Source organism: Engystomops pustulosus, chromosome 3, assembly GCF_040894005.1.
Source record: "Engystomops pustulosus chromosome 3, aEngPut4.maternal, whole genome shotgun sequence".
Lineage (NCBI taxonomy): Eukaryota > Metazoa > Chordata > Amphibia > Anura > Leptodactylidae > Engystomops > Engystomops pustulosus.
In genome coordinates, this window is record NC_092413.1 from 172,326,333 (window position 1) to 172,340,369 (window position 14,037).

Below are 14,037 nucleotides of genomic sequence, written 5' to 3' on the forward strand. Positions count from 1 at the left end.
TCGCCTATCATTGTAGGAAGATTCTTTGAGTCCTGTCTAGTGAACTTCATGCTGGAGTGATAGCCTGGGTGCCCACAGAGAGGGCTCCGAGTGCCGCCTCTGGCACCAGTGCCATAGGTTCGCCACCACTGCTCTAAGGCATTCTATGTTTATATAAAATATGTAACTGCTACAATTTCACGATTTTCTGAGACCAGTCCCACCACTGAGTCACCACCATTCATGAGATCTGGGTTCTTGTGTCTCCTATTTGAGATGACTTTGACTAAAGTGGTTGTATGGTCATTGCTCCATTTAAACCAGGAACATGGGACTTTTCTGAAATAGCCTAAAAGCAGGGGCGTAACTACAGGGGTAGCAGCCATAGCAGCTGCTATGGGGCACACAGTGTCAGGGGGCCACGGCATCTGGGGTATTGGATTTTTTCTTTGCTCTAAATGTGTATGCTTATGTGATGTGTATGTACTGTATGTCTGTGTATATTTTGCATGGGTGTATATGGAACTGTATGTATATATGTATATTTGTGGGGCCCCATTCAGAAGTTTGCTATGGGGCCCTGTCTCTCCTAGTTACGCCACTGCCTAGAAGAAGTAGGGACCTGTATAGTTGGGGGTTTACCTGGACTAGGATTATGAGTCCTATCCTAGACTGATCAGATCATTTTGATGGGTAGGGCTGAGGGATGGAGAAAATTGTGAACTGATAGGAACCAAAAAAAAACACATTGTGGTTCCACTGTCTGTGCTTATGATGTATGTGTGGCCACTCATTAGTAATGTGATTTGTAGCCTGTCAAGGATTTGTTGCAACATTGTATTTAATTCATTTCTTGAGAAATTAAAGACTTTAACCAAATTCCCTATAAGTTAAACATGGACACAGGTCTCTATTCTATGAATCATGCAGATTTATGATGCTGTCAGAGCTGCGGTGCTGTGCCCTTACCCAGAAATTCTTTCCCCTTTTCTGTTATCCTCCACCTGCTTATCTCGCCTCTAATAACAATCCAATTTTTACTACACAATAAATCCCATATTTTTGTCTCGCATAGAATAAAGACTTAGTTAACTGCTGTGAAGTGAACTGTGGAGTTGTTCCCTATATATTCCAGCACAATAACACGACCAGCGACATTCTTGTGCCTGTATATTGTCAGTCTCGTGGGAAAGAAACCTCCTGCTCCAGGGAAACCTCCATGTTGTGTGAGGTTGTTTTTAGCAGCAGACACGTGGTTTGGGAATGCAGACTGCAACTGAGATAATACCATGGTCCTGCTGCTTCAGTGACTGCTATGTTATCTGTCAGCTATGTTGGTGGCTGCTACCCTCTACTCACGGTAGTAACACATGCTTGGCCGCACAATCTTGCTGAGAATTCCTCAAGTGATGCTTTCCTAAAGACCAAGGACCCGCCTGACACTTATTTTCATGATAACACCTACTGAGTCCTAGGAAAATAATGGAAGCAGTCTATCGAAGAAAAATGCATAGACTACTCCTGTCCAAATAAAATAGTGGAGACAGTCAGCAAGGAGAATCACAAGGCCATAAGTCAGACTGTCATAATATTTTCTTATTTTCCGAGGAAAGGGGAATGAATTATTTTATATGAGTGTTATGAAAACAGAGCTCTTTGTGTCTTACATGATGAAATGTTTTCACAGTTTGTCTTGCTAGACGTGACATCTGGATTCTATGTCCTCGCACACAGCTTTAGGTTTGATGTCGGTTATGAAGCAGTACAAACATTGTCATTATTACTGTTTACCAAGCCGTAAAATGCATAGGGGTCACTTCATGTCACACATGTCCATATATTTATGTAGCTTGTCCCCTCTTGTGTATAGCCTTCAATGGAGGCAACTACAGCTAGTTTGGGGTTGACAGAAGTTCAGAGGTTAGCATTAGTCCCAGGAGAAATTAACGAGGCGCGTAACAAATTAACGCAATGTATTTGTGCTAAAGGAATAGTATGATCATTCCAAAAAAGATTTAAGATATAATAGCACAGACGTTTCTGATCTGATTTTTTCTGTATTACAAGATAAATTAATATTTTCCCTGGACAAATACTGATAATTCATGTCGGGGGGTAAGAATCCTGCCCTCACTAACCTCATTCAAATTTTCATATAAAAATTTACAATGCAGAAAAGGCTTTTATTGTTGCAAATTTTTAATGCAGTTTTTGATCTTTTGTAAGGACAAAAGCCAGGCCAGCCACACACAAATTATAGCTGAAAGCTATGGTGGAAATTCTAAAGTGGACCAAACCTGTTTATCCCAGGCAATACGTAGTTTACCTAAAAGGGAGGCACATGGCCCTTCAGAGCTTATAGAGGTTGTTCCATGTTTGATTTTGATCCCCTATCCAAAGGATAGGTGATAACAATATGATGTAAGAGAGTGATCACAAGAAGAGGACCCCAGCAATCAGTATAATGGGGGTCCCATTCTCACTAACTGATCCAGTAGCAGGTAGGGAATGGGTCCTTCCACCCTATTCATTGCTATGTAAGCATTTTAAATTGCTGAGCACAGGGCTCGGCTATCTCTGACACTCCCATTCACTGTCTATGAGTGGCATAGATAACCAAGCAACATGCTCTGCTATTTTCATTGCTCCCATAGTAATGAATGAAGTGACAAAATGCTGAACCTGCTGCTCCTCCTATAAGTGATCAGCGAGGTCCATTCTTGTGACCAGACGTAATCTCAGCAATTTGACCCTCAATTATTTTTATTCCTTATCCTGTGGACAGAGAATAACAATTAAACATTGTACAACCCATTAAATAAATGACAAGATACCAAATCACAACTACTGTCACTTTCACTGATTTATAGCGATTTATGCTACAGTACTACTGTACTACAGTACAGCGCTCCTGTTGATGTGTCATAGCTTTATAATTGAGTAGCAGGGTATATGCTTGACTGCTGCTGTGGTCTGGTGTGCCGGCAACCCCCACTGCTAGGTCATAACTCCACTGACTTAACTATTGAGTGAGTAGGTGATAAATCCATCTGGATGCTATTCTGCTTTAATTACTCTTAATACTGGATGAGACACATCTGCATCTAATAAAATAACCTCATTATAATGACTATAGGATGGCAGCAAGGCCATAAATGACTGGGGAGTAGGTAAAGCAGCTGTTGTGGGCTCCCATTGGAACACGTAGTGATGATAGTGAAAATGCTTTATCATTGATATCTATCACTCTTCTAATGTATCAATTCACATTATCCTGTGACATCACTGCATTATTGCAAGACAGTGTCATCATTATTTTCAAACAATATACATGGTCTTCATTATTTGTAATTTTAGAGTTATGTTCCACTGTGTACATTATCCTTGCACTATTAAAATACTTTGTGCTTTATTCATGAAATTACAATAGAGCCACATGATGCTGACTATAATTAAATTACATTTATTTAAATGGAGTGCAAGGGTCACTTGCTTTCCCTGGAAGATCTATGGATGTACATTGCTGTGCAGAAGTTTTTTTTGCTGTGGGAAGAATTGCCGCAAAGTAAGAATACTCTTCAAAAAAACGGGACGTGATAAATATCTAAAGACCCACAGAATACAGTCAATGCTATTAAGAAGAATATTCAGCTGCAAGAAGAGCAAGGAGTCTCAGAGTGCTCCCATTGATTACAACATCATCTAGTCTCTCTGAGATGATGTGAAAATTATAAAAACACATGATGCTCCGTACTCCACTAATGTGTAGAACTGTCCAAAAGATGCTTATGTGTTAATCACCAATTACTGGTGGGAAAGTAGCAAAGACAAAAAAACGACAGCGCTCATTGAGTAGTAGTCCAAGATCAGGTGTGTGGTGTCATTGGTTGGTGCTCACCTGCTGGAGTTGTGCACAATTCTAGTTAGAACGTGTGGGGTAGTGGTCAGGGGTGCAGGTTGAGTTGGTGCACTACCACAAAGGGCTGATCACAGAAGTTAAGGGTAACGGTCAGTTCATTGATTAAAGATGGACAGCCCGTTTCGAGCTCCCTTTCTCAGGTCCAGTTATATACACACAGTGGAGCAGATGCATCATTGTTCTATTTGTCTATTTTTGGCTTTGAGAATTTCCATTGAGCAAAATGAACTGGGGAAAGTCACTTTGACACAGACCCTGCTTCACCAATTCATTAAACTTCGGAAGTCAAGATTTCACAATAGGACTCGATTTCTGAATTGTAATTTCCATTTATGCACAAGTTTTGGAGCAAATTGACTCCAGTCCCAATCATGGTCTATGTTCTGCGACTTTTGATGTTTTTTGTGACTTTTTATGTTTCTGGCGCAAACCCACATAGCATACACTGCCAACACACTGCCAACATCAAGGGCCAAAAGCAACTTTAATAAATAAATCTGGCAGCAGCAGAGCTTCCAAGACAGAGCCTGCCTAATGATACATTTCCCCCAGTGTGTCCAAGTAAAATAGAGTGACTTCCGATGGTAGGGGAGATGCTCTTTAATGAATAAAGGGAGGCGGTTCCAGAGTCTGGTGTACACAGAGCGCCGGATAACATGAAATAGACAAAAGGATTTAATGAAAATGCACTGTATGGAACAACCTTCCAGCTGTGCACAAGTGTGGCTAGAAGAATTGATGCTATTTTGAAGTTTCTCTTTAGTTTATTGATACAAATAAACTGCTAACACTTCTATTTATGAAGGCATTCTTACTTTCCATTTTTTGTCCACTCATGGCTAAACTTTTTCCCCATACTGTACATGATAATAACAAAAAGCAGCATGTCTCTATGGCTTATAGCTATTATGGCTATAGCTATTTGGGCATTGTGTCAAGGATGATTGTATACTGTTTATACTGTATACTTTAAAATGATTGTAGAGGCAAAGTACTATAAAAACAAATTAGAAATAGAACTCTAGTATCTTTATTGTATCTCTCAGCTCATACTAGTTTTAATAAAGATAATAAGACAAAAAATCTCACAGGGGAAGTCTATAGGGACTACAGTCCTTTTCAATATTCTACTTTCTTACAATAATTTTTATTTTATGGCCTGTTGTTACTAAGTACAGGAGTAAGATGTATTATTTTAGCTAAATTTAATGTTTGTCACAGACAGATGCAATATAATAATGTATATATGTGAATTTAATTAGGTTCTAGACTGTAACATCATATAAGCCATAAAAGCACATTAAATCTCCATTACCACGATGACATGTGTACAAACACCACTGGAGTTATTGTTCCTCTAAACATCCAATTTGTTCTGCCCATTAAGAAAGAGCACAACACATGTGGAGAGGGGATTAGGTAAGAATGTACCCTGTGTCTTATCATCTGGAAACATGTGGATAACATCCCCCATGGTGGGGTCATCCTGGTTTTTATGCATCACTCATAAAGGAACAAAGCCGAAACACTGGTACTATATGGGGAGGGCTATTCCCGTGTACCTGCTGAAGCGTTCTAGCTTGCACATGCTGCCGAAGAAGCCTCTGCTGCTGCTGCTGTTGCAATAGTTTTAGCTGTAATAACTGCTGCTGGGGAGCGATGACGTGCATGGAGGGCGGCTGCATCACTGTTCCCGAACGTCTCTGGAGCATGTTTGTCAGGGCCTGCTTTGTGTTTGTAGGAAGAAATTGACCCGCTGGATCCAGTCTGGAACCGGCTATGGTAGAAGAAAGATTAATATGTTAGATGCAGCTATTTATCTGTTTATTTTGGGCTTAAGTGGCCAAGCCATCTGCACTCACCGATCTCTGTCAGCTCCATAGAGATTAATGGAGCAGAACGGTTATGCGCGGATGTCTGCTCCATTACTCTAATGTAGCGACAAGGGGTCCAACGGAAGTACGTGGGATACCATAGGACACCTCGTTTTCGTGATCTGTAGGGTCTCATCTCTGAGACCCCCACTGATGAGCAAGTTAGGCCCTATCCTGTGGGAAATTCGTGGGAAAACCCCTTTAACTGATATGTAACATACAGTTACATTACAGAAAATCTTCTATTGTATTCTGAATACCAGCATATGTTTATGAAGAGATTTCCTCTAGTACTTTAATTATAAAAACAACTTTTATTTGTTGGTGTCACCATCCGGGGCATCTCTGGCACTTACTCTGCCCCCCTAAAGCCCTTGTAGATGCCTCCCTGCTCCCTTGGCGCTTCTCATGATAGCACAGAGTAGTAGGAGTTTTATTCATGGTAGATTTTGAATACAAATTATCTTAAATCTCCGGGTTAAAACGATTACGGCAATACCAAGTCAAATTTTTTTTTATAGTTTATGTATTATAAATTTGTTTCTGTGTTATCCCCTTCTGAAACTGAGGCAACAAAGCTTGTAAGATCTTGTTTGTTGCAGTAGGAGTTGTTCATTTTATTGGCTCCTATTGCGATTGTGGGTTTCCAATAAGAGCAGAGATAGATCCCTCTCCCTAATAAGGCATGTAGATGCTGATGTCATCATAAACTGAAAGGTTAAACAGTCCAGATCCTATCATCCTGAGACCCAGACTGTTAAAGAAGGTTCCCAGCTGTCAAGACCGTCAAGCAACTCCTCTGTTTGATCCCCATTGACCTCCACCAATTTGATATTGGTGATATATTCTGGAACATCCCTTTTGGCCGGGATAATGGCTTGGCTAACCAATTAAATATTGTGTGCCAAAACTGTTCTGGTGATGAAGAAAAGTACCTTCAGTTGCTATACAAACCTGATATAAGGGATGAATTCTGCAAGTAAAAGTTTGCCTGCTGCTGTCCTGCCATGTTGTAATTCCATGAAGTAACTGGGGTGGGATGTAACATTTGAGATGACAGGGGTGAAAAATTAGGTGGCGCCCGATACATATTTTGAGGATATTCCTATGGAAAACAAAAATATGAAGACATTTTTACATGTGTTGTTTATTTAGTGTGATATTTTTATTATAAATTGAAGGGTCACATGAAAAGAATTGTTCAAAGTTACGTTGTTCTTCCCTATCCATGGGAGATAACAATTGTACCTGGGGGTGGGGGTACTGATCATTATATAAGAAAATAATAGTTCATAGGACTTGTACTGTTCCCAGGCTACGCACTTTCATCACTCATATAGCACATTGCACATTAAAGGATTCTTTAGCTGAAAAATGGAATTCACTGAAATGAAAATGTTATACTGTACTCAGCGCCTCCTGAATAAATGGGCAGGTGGTGCTGAGATGTTGTGATAGCCGTGCACAAGAAACACATTAAAACCCTGCAGGCACATAGCTGTATCCACACATGTAATGTTATACGTAGAGGTTTTGTCTGTTCATACAATACCACAGCACACAGAGTAACCACATCTTGTGTTGGCTCAGTTACACTACATGTGTTCGAGCATGTGCTGTTCTTTCATCCATGGTCTACCTTTGCAGTCTATGGGGGTCATTGATCTTAAGAGTTTCTCTTTATTCCTCTTATATTTGCAACTGTTTTGGCAAATTTGTATATTCGACTTTTCCACTCGCCTACCAAAAATAATAATAATTTGGAGCAAATCCTATTTTAATGGTTGCAAATAAACTCCAGTCACAATCTGGAGTAGAAAAAACTTTAGAAGGGATTGCAGAATGCAATCTTGTCTGAAGCCCTTGAAGGGTCATTTGATTGTGTTAAATAGCAACTCATCCACAAATATAGACCACCTGTGTGGAATCTGTATTTTATACTTTTCCGTAGACTTCTATGGGAAGATCTGAGCCACAAACATGGGCAAGAAGAGGACCTATTCTGAGTAGACTAGACTAATAGCAAAATATGAATATACAATCTGAAAACGTGTACCATCACATCTCTGTGCAGTGCTAAAGAATATGTAAGTGCTATAGAAGCAAATTAAATAAATACTTATAGAGCGCCTTTCACCACCTTATTTGGGGATAAACATACATTAATGTAGGGGCTGCTACACACCGATTCAGGAGCACTTTGAATTTTCTTTCTAGCCCCCACTGTTGCTGAAGTATCAATCCCAGCATCTAATCATTGTAATCATGTCCACTGTCAGAGAGGAGGTGCTGGAGCAGAGAAGGGGGTGTGTCTCAATGTTTATCATAGCACCCCTTTTCTGTAGCACCTCCTCTCTGACAGTAGAGAAGATTACATTAGTCAGATACTGGGACTGATATCTCAACAACTGTGGGGGCTGAAAAAAATACAAAGTGCCCCTGAAACCATAAAGCAACAGCCAAATCATGGTATGTGACAATGATATGTTACCAGTATGTGAGGTGGTGAAAGGTCCTCTTTTGACAAATAAATGAGTCCATTTATTAAAATATCAGGAGAATGGACAAACTGTCTATAAAATAATAATCTGCCATTTCCATTACTGTCCTCCAGCTATGAAAACAGACATGCGGCCACCACAGGCAATCGCTGGCCATAGTACCCACCGCTAAACTTACTGGGAAAAAAATGGAACTACAAGTCATTCCCCATTTAAGAACTCATGACTTACAGACAACTCCTAGTTACAAATAAACCCACTGTGACCTCTGGATATAGATAATTGACCTTTAGTCCCAGCTTTATTGATAATCCTTGTTCCCTTGTAAACCCACATTTTTAAATATACATTTGTCACAGGGACCAAAAAGGTAATTTGGCTGGAAATACCTGTTCTGACTTACATACAAATTCAAGTAAAAACACACCTCCAGAACCTATCTTGTATGTAACCCGGGGCCTGATGTACTGGATAATCCCTTTAACTCATCACAGACCTGCTTTCTTCTCTCTATGCATCTTCTTCGTTAACAGTTCGGCATGAAGAGCTAACAAGGATCAGATGAGGCACAGACTGGTAGTCTATGTATCATAATACCAGGCTTGTTACCTGCCAGTACCTGGAGGATTGTAGAGGAGTATGTAACCCCTATCCCTGTTTCCTATTAAGAAGAACTGATTTCAAGATTTGTCTGTGGAAAAAGATTTGTGGGTTTTTCATTCCTGGTGTCCCCTTTCACCTCTAGCCTGGGGAAGCAGAGATGTCTATGTGGTTGTAGGGAGTTTAGAGTCAGTGGAGGGGAGTAATGTGATACATGTGTCAGCCTGAGATCTTACAGTATAATTGGCATCTTCTTGCTTCTCACTAAATGCACATGTATGAACATTGCAAAAAAATGTGCTCAGATATTTCACAACTGTTATTCATTTTAATGTCCTGCCGTCTCATCCACATTCACTTCACATCGCCAGTCACTGACTTTCAGGGACTTGTTCATCTAAATCTGACAGAAAGAGGTATAACAAGGAAACATGCGACCCCAGGGGAGTGGTCCGAAACCACCTGGAACACCAGAAACAGCAAGTCCAGGTTATGAAAAGCTTATAATTGTCTTAGTTTTACTTGTGTCTTTTAATGAGGCATGTCACAGGTGCTCCTGCGAACCATATCTCAGGTCGCAGGAACACTCGTGGACCCCCTGTGTACCTCATCTCAACAGCCGCAGGAATACTCACCCAACCACGCGGCAGCGACAGCTCCTGTGGTCCGGCATGAGCGCCTCCACCCCCTAGAGCACGTGCGTGCTGGCTGGTTAAAATTTAAAGGGCCAGCGCGCCCTGGCCGGTGTCCGCCTATATAGGCTGCCTCTTTTTTTGACCCCTGCTGGATCTTTGTGCCTCAATGCCTAAAAGAAAGCTTCTTTTGAGGCTCTTGCAGCTATCTTTTGTGACCTCTGTTTCAGTTCCTGACTTCGATTTCCTGCTGCCTGTCCTGACCTGACTACGACTCTTATTCTGCCTGCCATTTCTATACCTCGCCTTGGCCACTACCATGAGCAAAGTTGCGCCTGTGGAGCATGGACGTCCCTCTTCTCCCTGTGTATGCTTTGTCAGGATCGGTGGTGGTGGGCCCACTGAACCACCACAAGAGATGAGGTAAGGCAATACCTGGAAGTTGAGTCTAAGTGGCACCCGTCATTCACCAGAGCCCACCGCAAAGTGGGTTGCACTTGCTGTAGCTGGCTCTGGTGAATACCGGGTGCCACTTAGACTCTGCTCCCACGTATTGGCTTACGTCATTGCTCGTGGTGGTTCAGTGGGTCCCCTACCACCAATCTTGACAAGGTATACACAGGCAGAAGAGGGACATTGATGAAGAGTGTATGACCCCCTCAATGGCGTAATTACAAGCTGATGGGCCCAAGTGCAAAGTCTGTGCCCGGACTATATTGTATGGTTTATGGTAATAGTCTTCTCATATGGGAAAAAGACACCATAAGGGCCCCCTAAACCTCTTGGGCCACAACCTCTGCACCCCCTCAAGTTACGCCCCTGGACCCGCTCCTCTCTATCAGTGTAGAGCAAATGCTTTTTAACATTCCCAATCAAGGTACTGGAACGCAAAGAAGTTATTGGAAACAAGATTAATATAAAACACACATTTCTGGGGAAAAAAATTGTGAAAAAATATTTAAATGAATTGTGATCAAATCAAGCAGAGACACTTGCTCCTAGATCCAGGCACCGTGACTGTGGTAATCTTCTTTTATTTGTTATTCATGGCCTACTTCCTTCTAAAATAATCAACTTTTAAAATTATTCTAATGAACCTGAAGAGCTCTCACTGCAGCAGAATAGGTTTCTTCACACAGTCGTATGGGGTGGGGGGCTCCTGCACTGTGTAACAGTCTTTGAAGCTGCAGCACAGAGGGGCTATGGTAACATCCCCAGGAGATCTGCAGGCTCATTAGCAAGATTTTAAAAATTGATTTTATAATGAAAGAAGGCAATGGATAACAAATATAAGAAGATTACCACAGTGCTCGGTGCCTGGATCTATGAGTGAGGGTCCCTGGTTTATCATGACGGATTTTGATGGTAGATTCCCTTTAAGTCTTATTGATCAGACAAAACTGTGTGCAATTCATAGCCTCCCTATACAATTTGGTCCATGTAAATTGCATCATTTATGCAGCCTAACAATCCCCAAACTAGCAGTGCAGGGTTCTTTAGTTGGTCAGGATGAACATAGTTATCATAACTGGAATTTGATTTGTGAAGTGTTGCAGAATATGATTGCCTTACAAAAATAAAGATATTATTTACCTCTTTAACCGAGGACCTCTGTCTCTTCTCTGGAGCTCCGGCAGTAAGCTGGGAGTTAGGCCTCATTCAGACGGCTGTGTGTGGGGATGTATATGGGATGTATATGCATATACGTCTCCATAGATGGCAGTGGTGGCACGTGTCTGCGGGGAAAGATAGAGTCTGCGGTATGCCCGCCTGTGAATGTACCCTTATTTTGTATGTGCGGAGACTTCAGAGTTTACAGGGGTGTGGAGTAGCCTTAGTTCCCGGAGCTTACCCGCACTACTCGACGCCCCAGTAGCCTCTGAAGTTCATTTACATAAATAAAAGCTAAAGTTTTTAGTTAAGGGAAAAAGATTATATAAAGACAGTGTAGGGCTTGGAAGAGAGAAAGGAATCTACCATCAGGAATACCTCAATTAGTGGATTTCTGCTGTTAGGTTTCCTTTAATTTTGTCGTTAAAGGAACTAAAATAACTGGGGAATAGTTGGTCGGAGTTCAATGATGGAGAATCATTTCATCTGTTTGGCTTGTGAATATATCTCAGTTGCACACATGGGTTCTATGTTTCAAGCATATAATTAATTTGGCTATAAATGTATTAAATGTTGCGCTTCCCACTTTGTAGTCTAGTTTTTTCATGTTCGATCTTGATGAACTGCTCATCAAAGGACATAAAGTACACGAAAACAGCTTTTGATAGAGCAAACAAAGGCAAAAATAACTCAAAGAACTATGGTCAAAATCTGGAACTTGGAAGAGCTACAAATTACAAGCACACAAGGAAATAAATGGTAACATACATCTGTTCGCTGGTTGGCCTTGCTCTTGCGCTTTCTGCTTTTGGATTTCTTTTCTTCATCAGTTACTGATTTACCAGCATCGGAAAAGTCTGTTGCCTTCCCCTCTGGGTCTGCAGACACTGGAGTAGCAGCTTCTTCTTCTTCATCATCGTCTTCTGGAGGAAGGGGCAAAGGTTCAAGGTAGTAACTTGGAGGTTTGGGCTTTGGGTGTGTGTGGTAGAGAAGAAGGTGATGCTGCTCTTCATATTTTATAGCTTTTCTATCTACACGGACAGTTCCAAACCAGGCCCAGGAAAGAGGAGATGGGTTTTTGTGACCCTCAAACAAGTCCCAAGGAGAGACCTTCTGTTTAGTTGAAACCTGAAGGCCCTATATAAGAAAGTAAAGACTTCAATTACTTCAATAAAACACAACAATACTACTAATAATAATATTAATAATACAATGTGGTCATAAAGTGCTCAGCCTTGCCTGTTTCTTGTCTATAGAGTCGAATCCAGCTATTTTGTTTCCCTTTGTATCAATGAGAGATCCCATTGGTTCACAGGTAATGATATCACAGGTCTGCTTTGGCAATGGCAAAAGTTGGCGAACCTTATCAATGCTCTCCGACTGTTTATCACCAAGTTCTTTCTGAATGGAGATAGAATATAGTGTCCATCACATGACAAGACACGTTTGGCCTCACCATAGCAAATGTATATCAAGATGATAAACCTTTACAATGACATTTGTCTTTGAGACCGATTTACTTACGTTGTATCATAGTGTATATTATACATACATTGTTATATACTTTATTAAAGTGCATCTACCACTATATGCATCTACCACTACATTCAGATGAGCCTGAGGGGCACAGGCTCCATAGGTTTATAATGGAGCCTGGAGTCTATACAGTTCTTCCTCCTGGTGGTAGATGTCCTTTAACGGATATCTACCTTGAAAATCAAGCATGGATATAGTAGTAACACTCAGAGACCATGGGGGGTGTTACCTGAGCCACTCCATGCTTTGGTTTCACAGGCTATTACACTGAGCAGGAGCACTTATCCCCTTCCAACGTGTGCTGAAACATCCTCTGCTGCTGTGAGATTGCATCAGACAGAGGAAGGGGGAAGTGCCTAAGGAGCAGAGGGAAGGGTGAGACATGGATAACAAATATAAGAAGAATACTATGATCTATGATCAAGTGTCCCTGGTTTATTTTAAGTAAAGAAGCTTTTCTGTGCCTTGTTTCTCCTGTAGTGAGCAGTGTATCTGAAAACATTCTGGGGACCATCCGCTTCAGATGGATAAACTTTTTTTTATATGTAGAAAATTTATGATACAGCTATGTAGGGATATAGCAATATCCAGGGGCTGTTTGTAAAGAGTGAAGACATTAGTTAAAGAAAATCTACCATTTGATTTGATGCATTATGAACCAAACATTCCTATATATACCTACATAAAATTCAGCATAATGGGGCAGATTTACTTAACCGGTCCTGTCACGATCCCGCGGTGCGTTGTCCAATGAGGATTTGGGTCTACCGTGATTCACTAAGATCATGCGCCCGAGTTCCTGCATCCGTTGCTTCTGCGCCGAGGTCCGCCAGAGTTCACCTGCTTCTTCCTGGTGCTTGTAAGTGCGTGTCTTGCGACACAATTCTATATATCTTAAATCCCTCGCATTGTCCGAATCCGTCGGGTTGTCTGATGGCAATAGATAGATAGATAGATGGATAGATAGATATGAGATGGATAGATGATAGAAAGATAGATATGAGATGGATAGATGATAGATAGATAGATAGATAGGATAGATACAGTAAGAAAAAAATCCAAGCAGCACTATCAAAACACAGTGGGGGACATTAATCATAGTCTGTTAGACTGTTTTGAGCGTCTTTTAGCGCAAAAATCTGGCGCATCTCGTTTGGTGCATTTTCTGGCGCACGGCAAAGTCCGGCACTTAGTTGTTTTGAGTTCCTGCGCCTTATCTGACATAGTGAGTGTGTCCTATACAGATGTTTTTTTCACGGGATCTATCACTAATTTGCACCTAAAAAGGCGCAAAATAGGCGCCAAAATGCACCTACTCTGAGCAGGTGCACTTCCAAAAAACTTCCCTTTTCATTACTAAAAACATACATTTTAGGTTCCCAAAT

The 14,037-nt window shown here is 41.1% G+C and overlaps 1 protein-coding gene across 5 annotated transcripts in view; it reads right to left on the reverse strand.

The window, feature by feature from the left end:
• Nucleotides 1-14,037, reverse strand: part of MED12L (mediator complex subunit 12L) — a 300,992-nt gene that overhangs the window by 19,262 nt on the left and 267,693 nt on the right. For all 5 annotated transcript variants that reach the window (XM_072142994.1, XM_072142992.1, XM_072142993.1 and 2 more), the window contains exons 36-39: nucleotides 12,356-12,517; nucleotides 11,885-12,253; nucleotides 6,727-6,877; nucleotides 5,461-5,675 (exon numbers count right to left, since the gene is read on the reverse strand). In XM_072142994.1, the coding sequence (XP_071999095.1) occupies nucleotides 5,461-5,675; nucleotides 6,727-6,877; nucleotides 11,885-12,253; nucleotides 12,356-12,517 (897 nt within the window). The remainder of the gene's footprint in view (nucleotides 1-5,460; nucleotides 5,676-6,726; nucleotides 6,878-11,884; nucleotides 12,254-12,355; nucleotides 12,518-14,037) is intronic.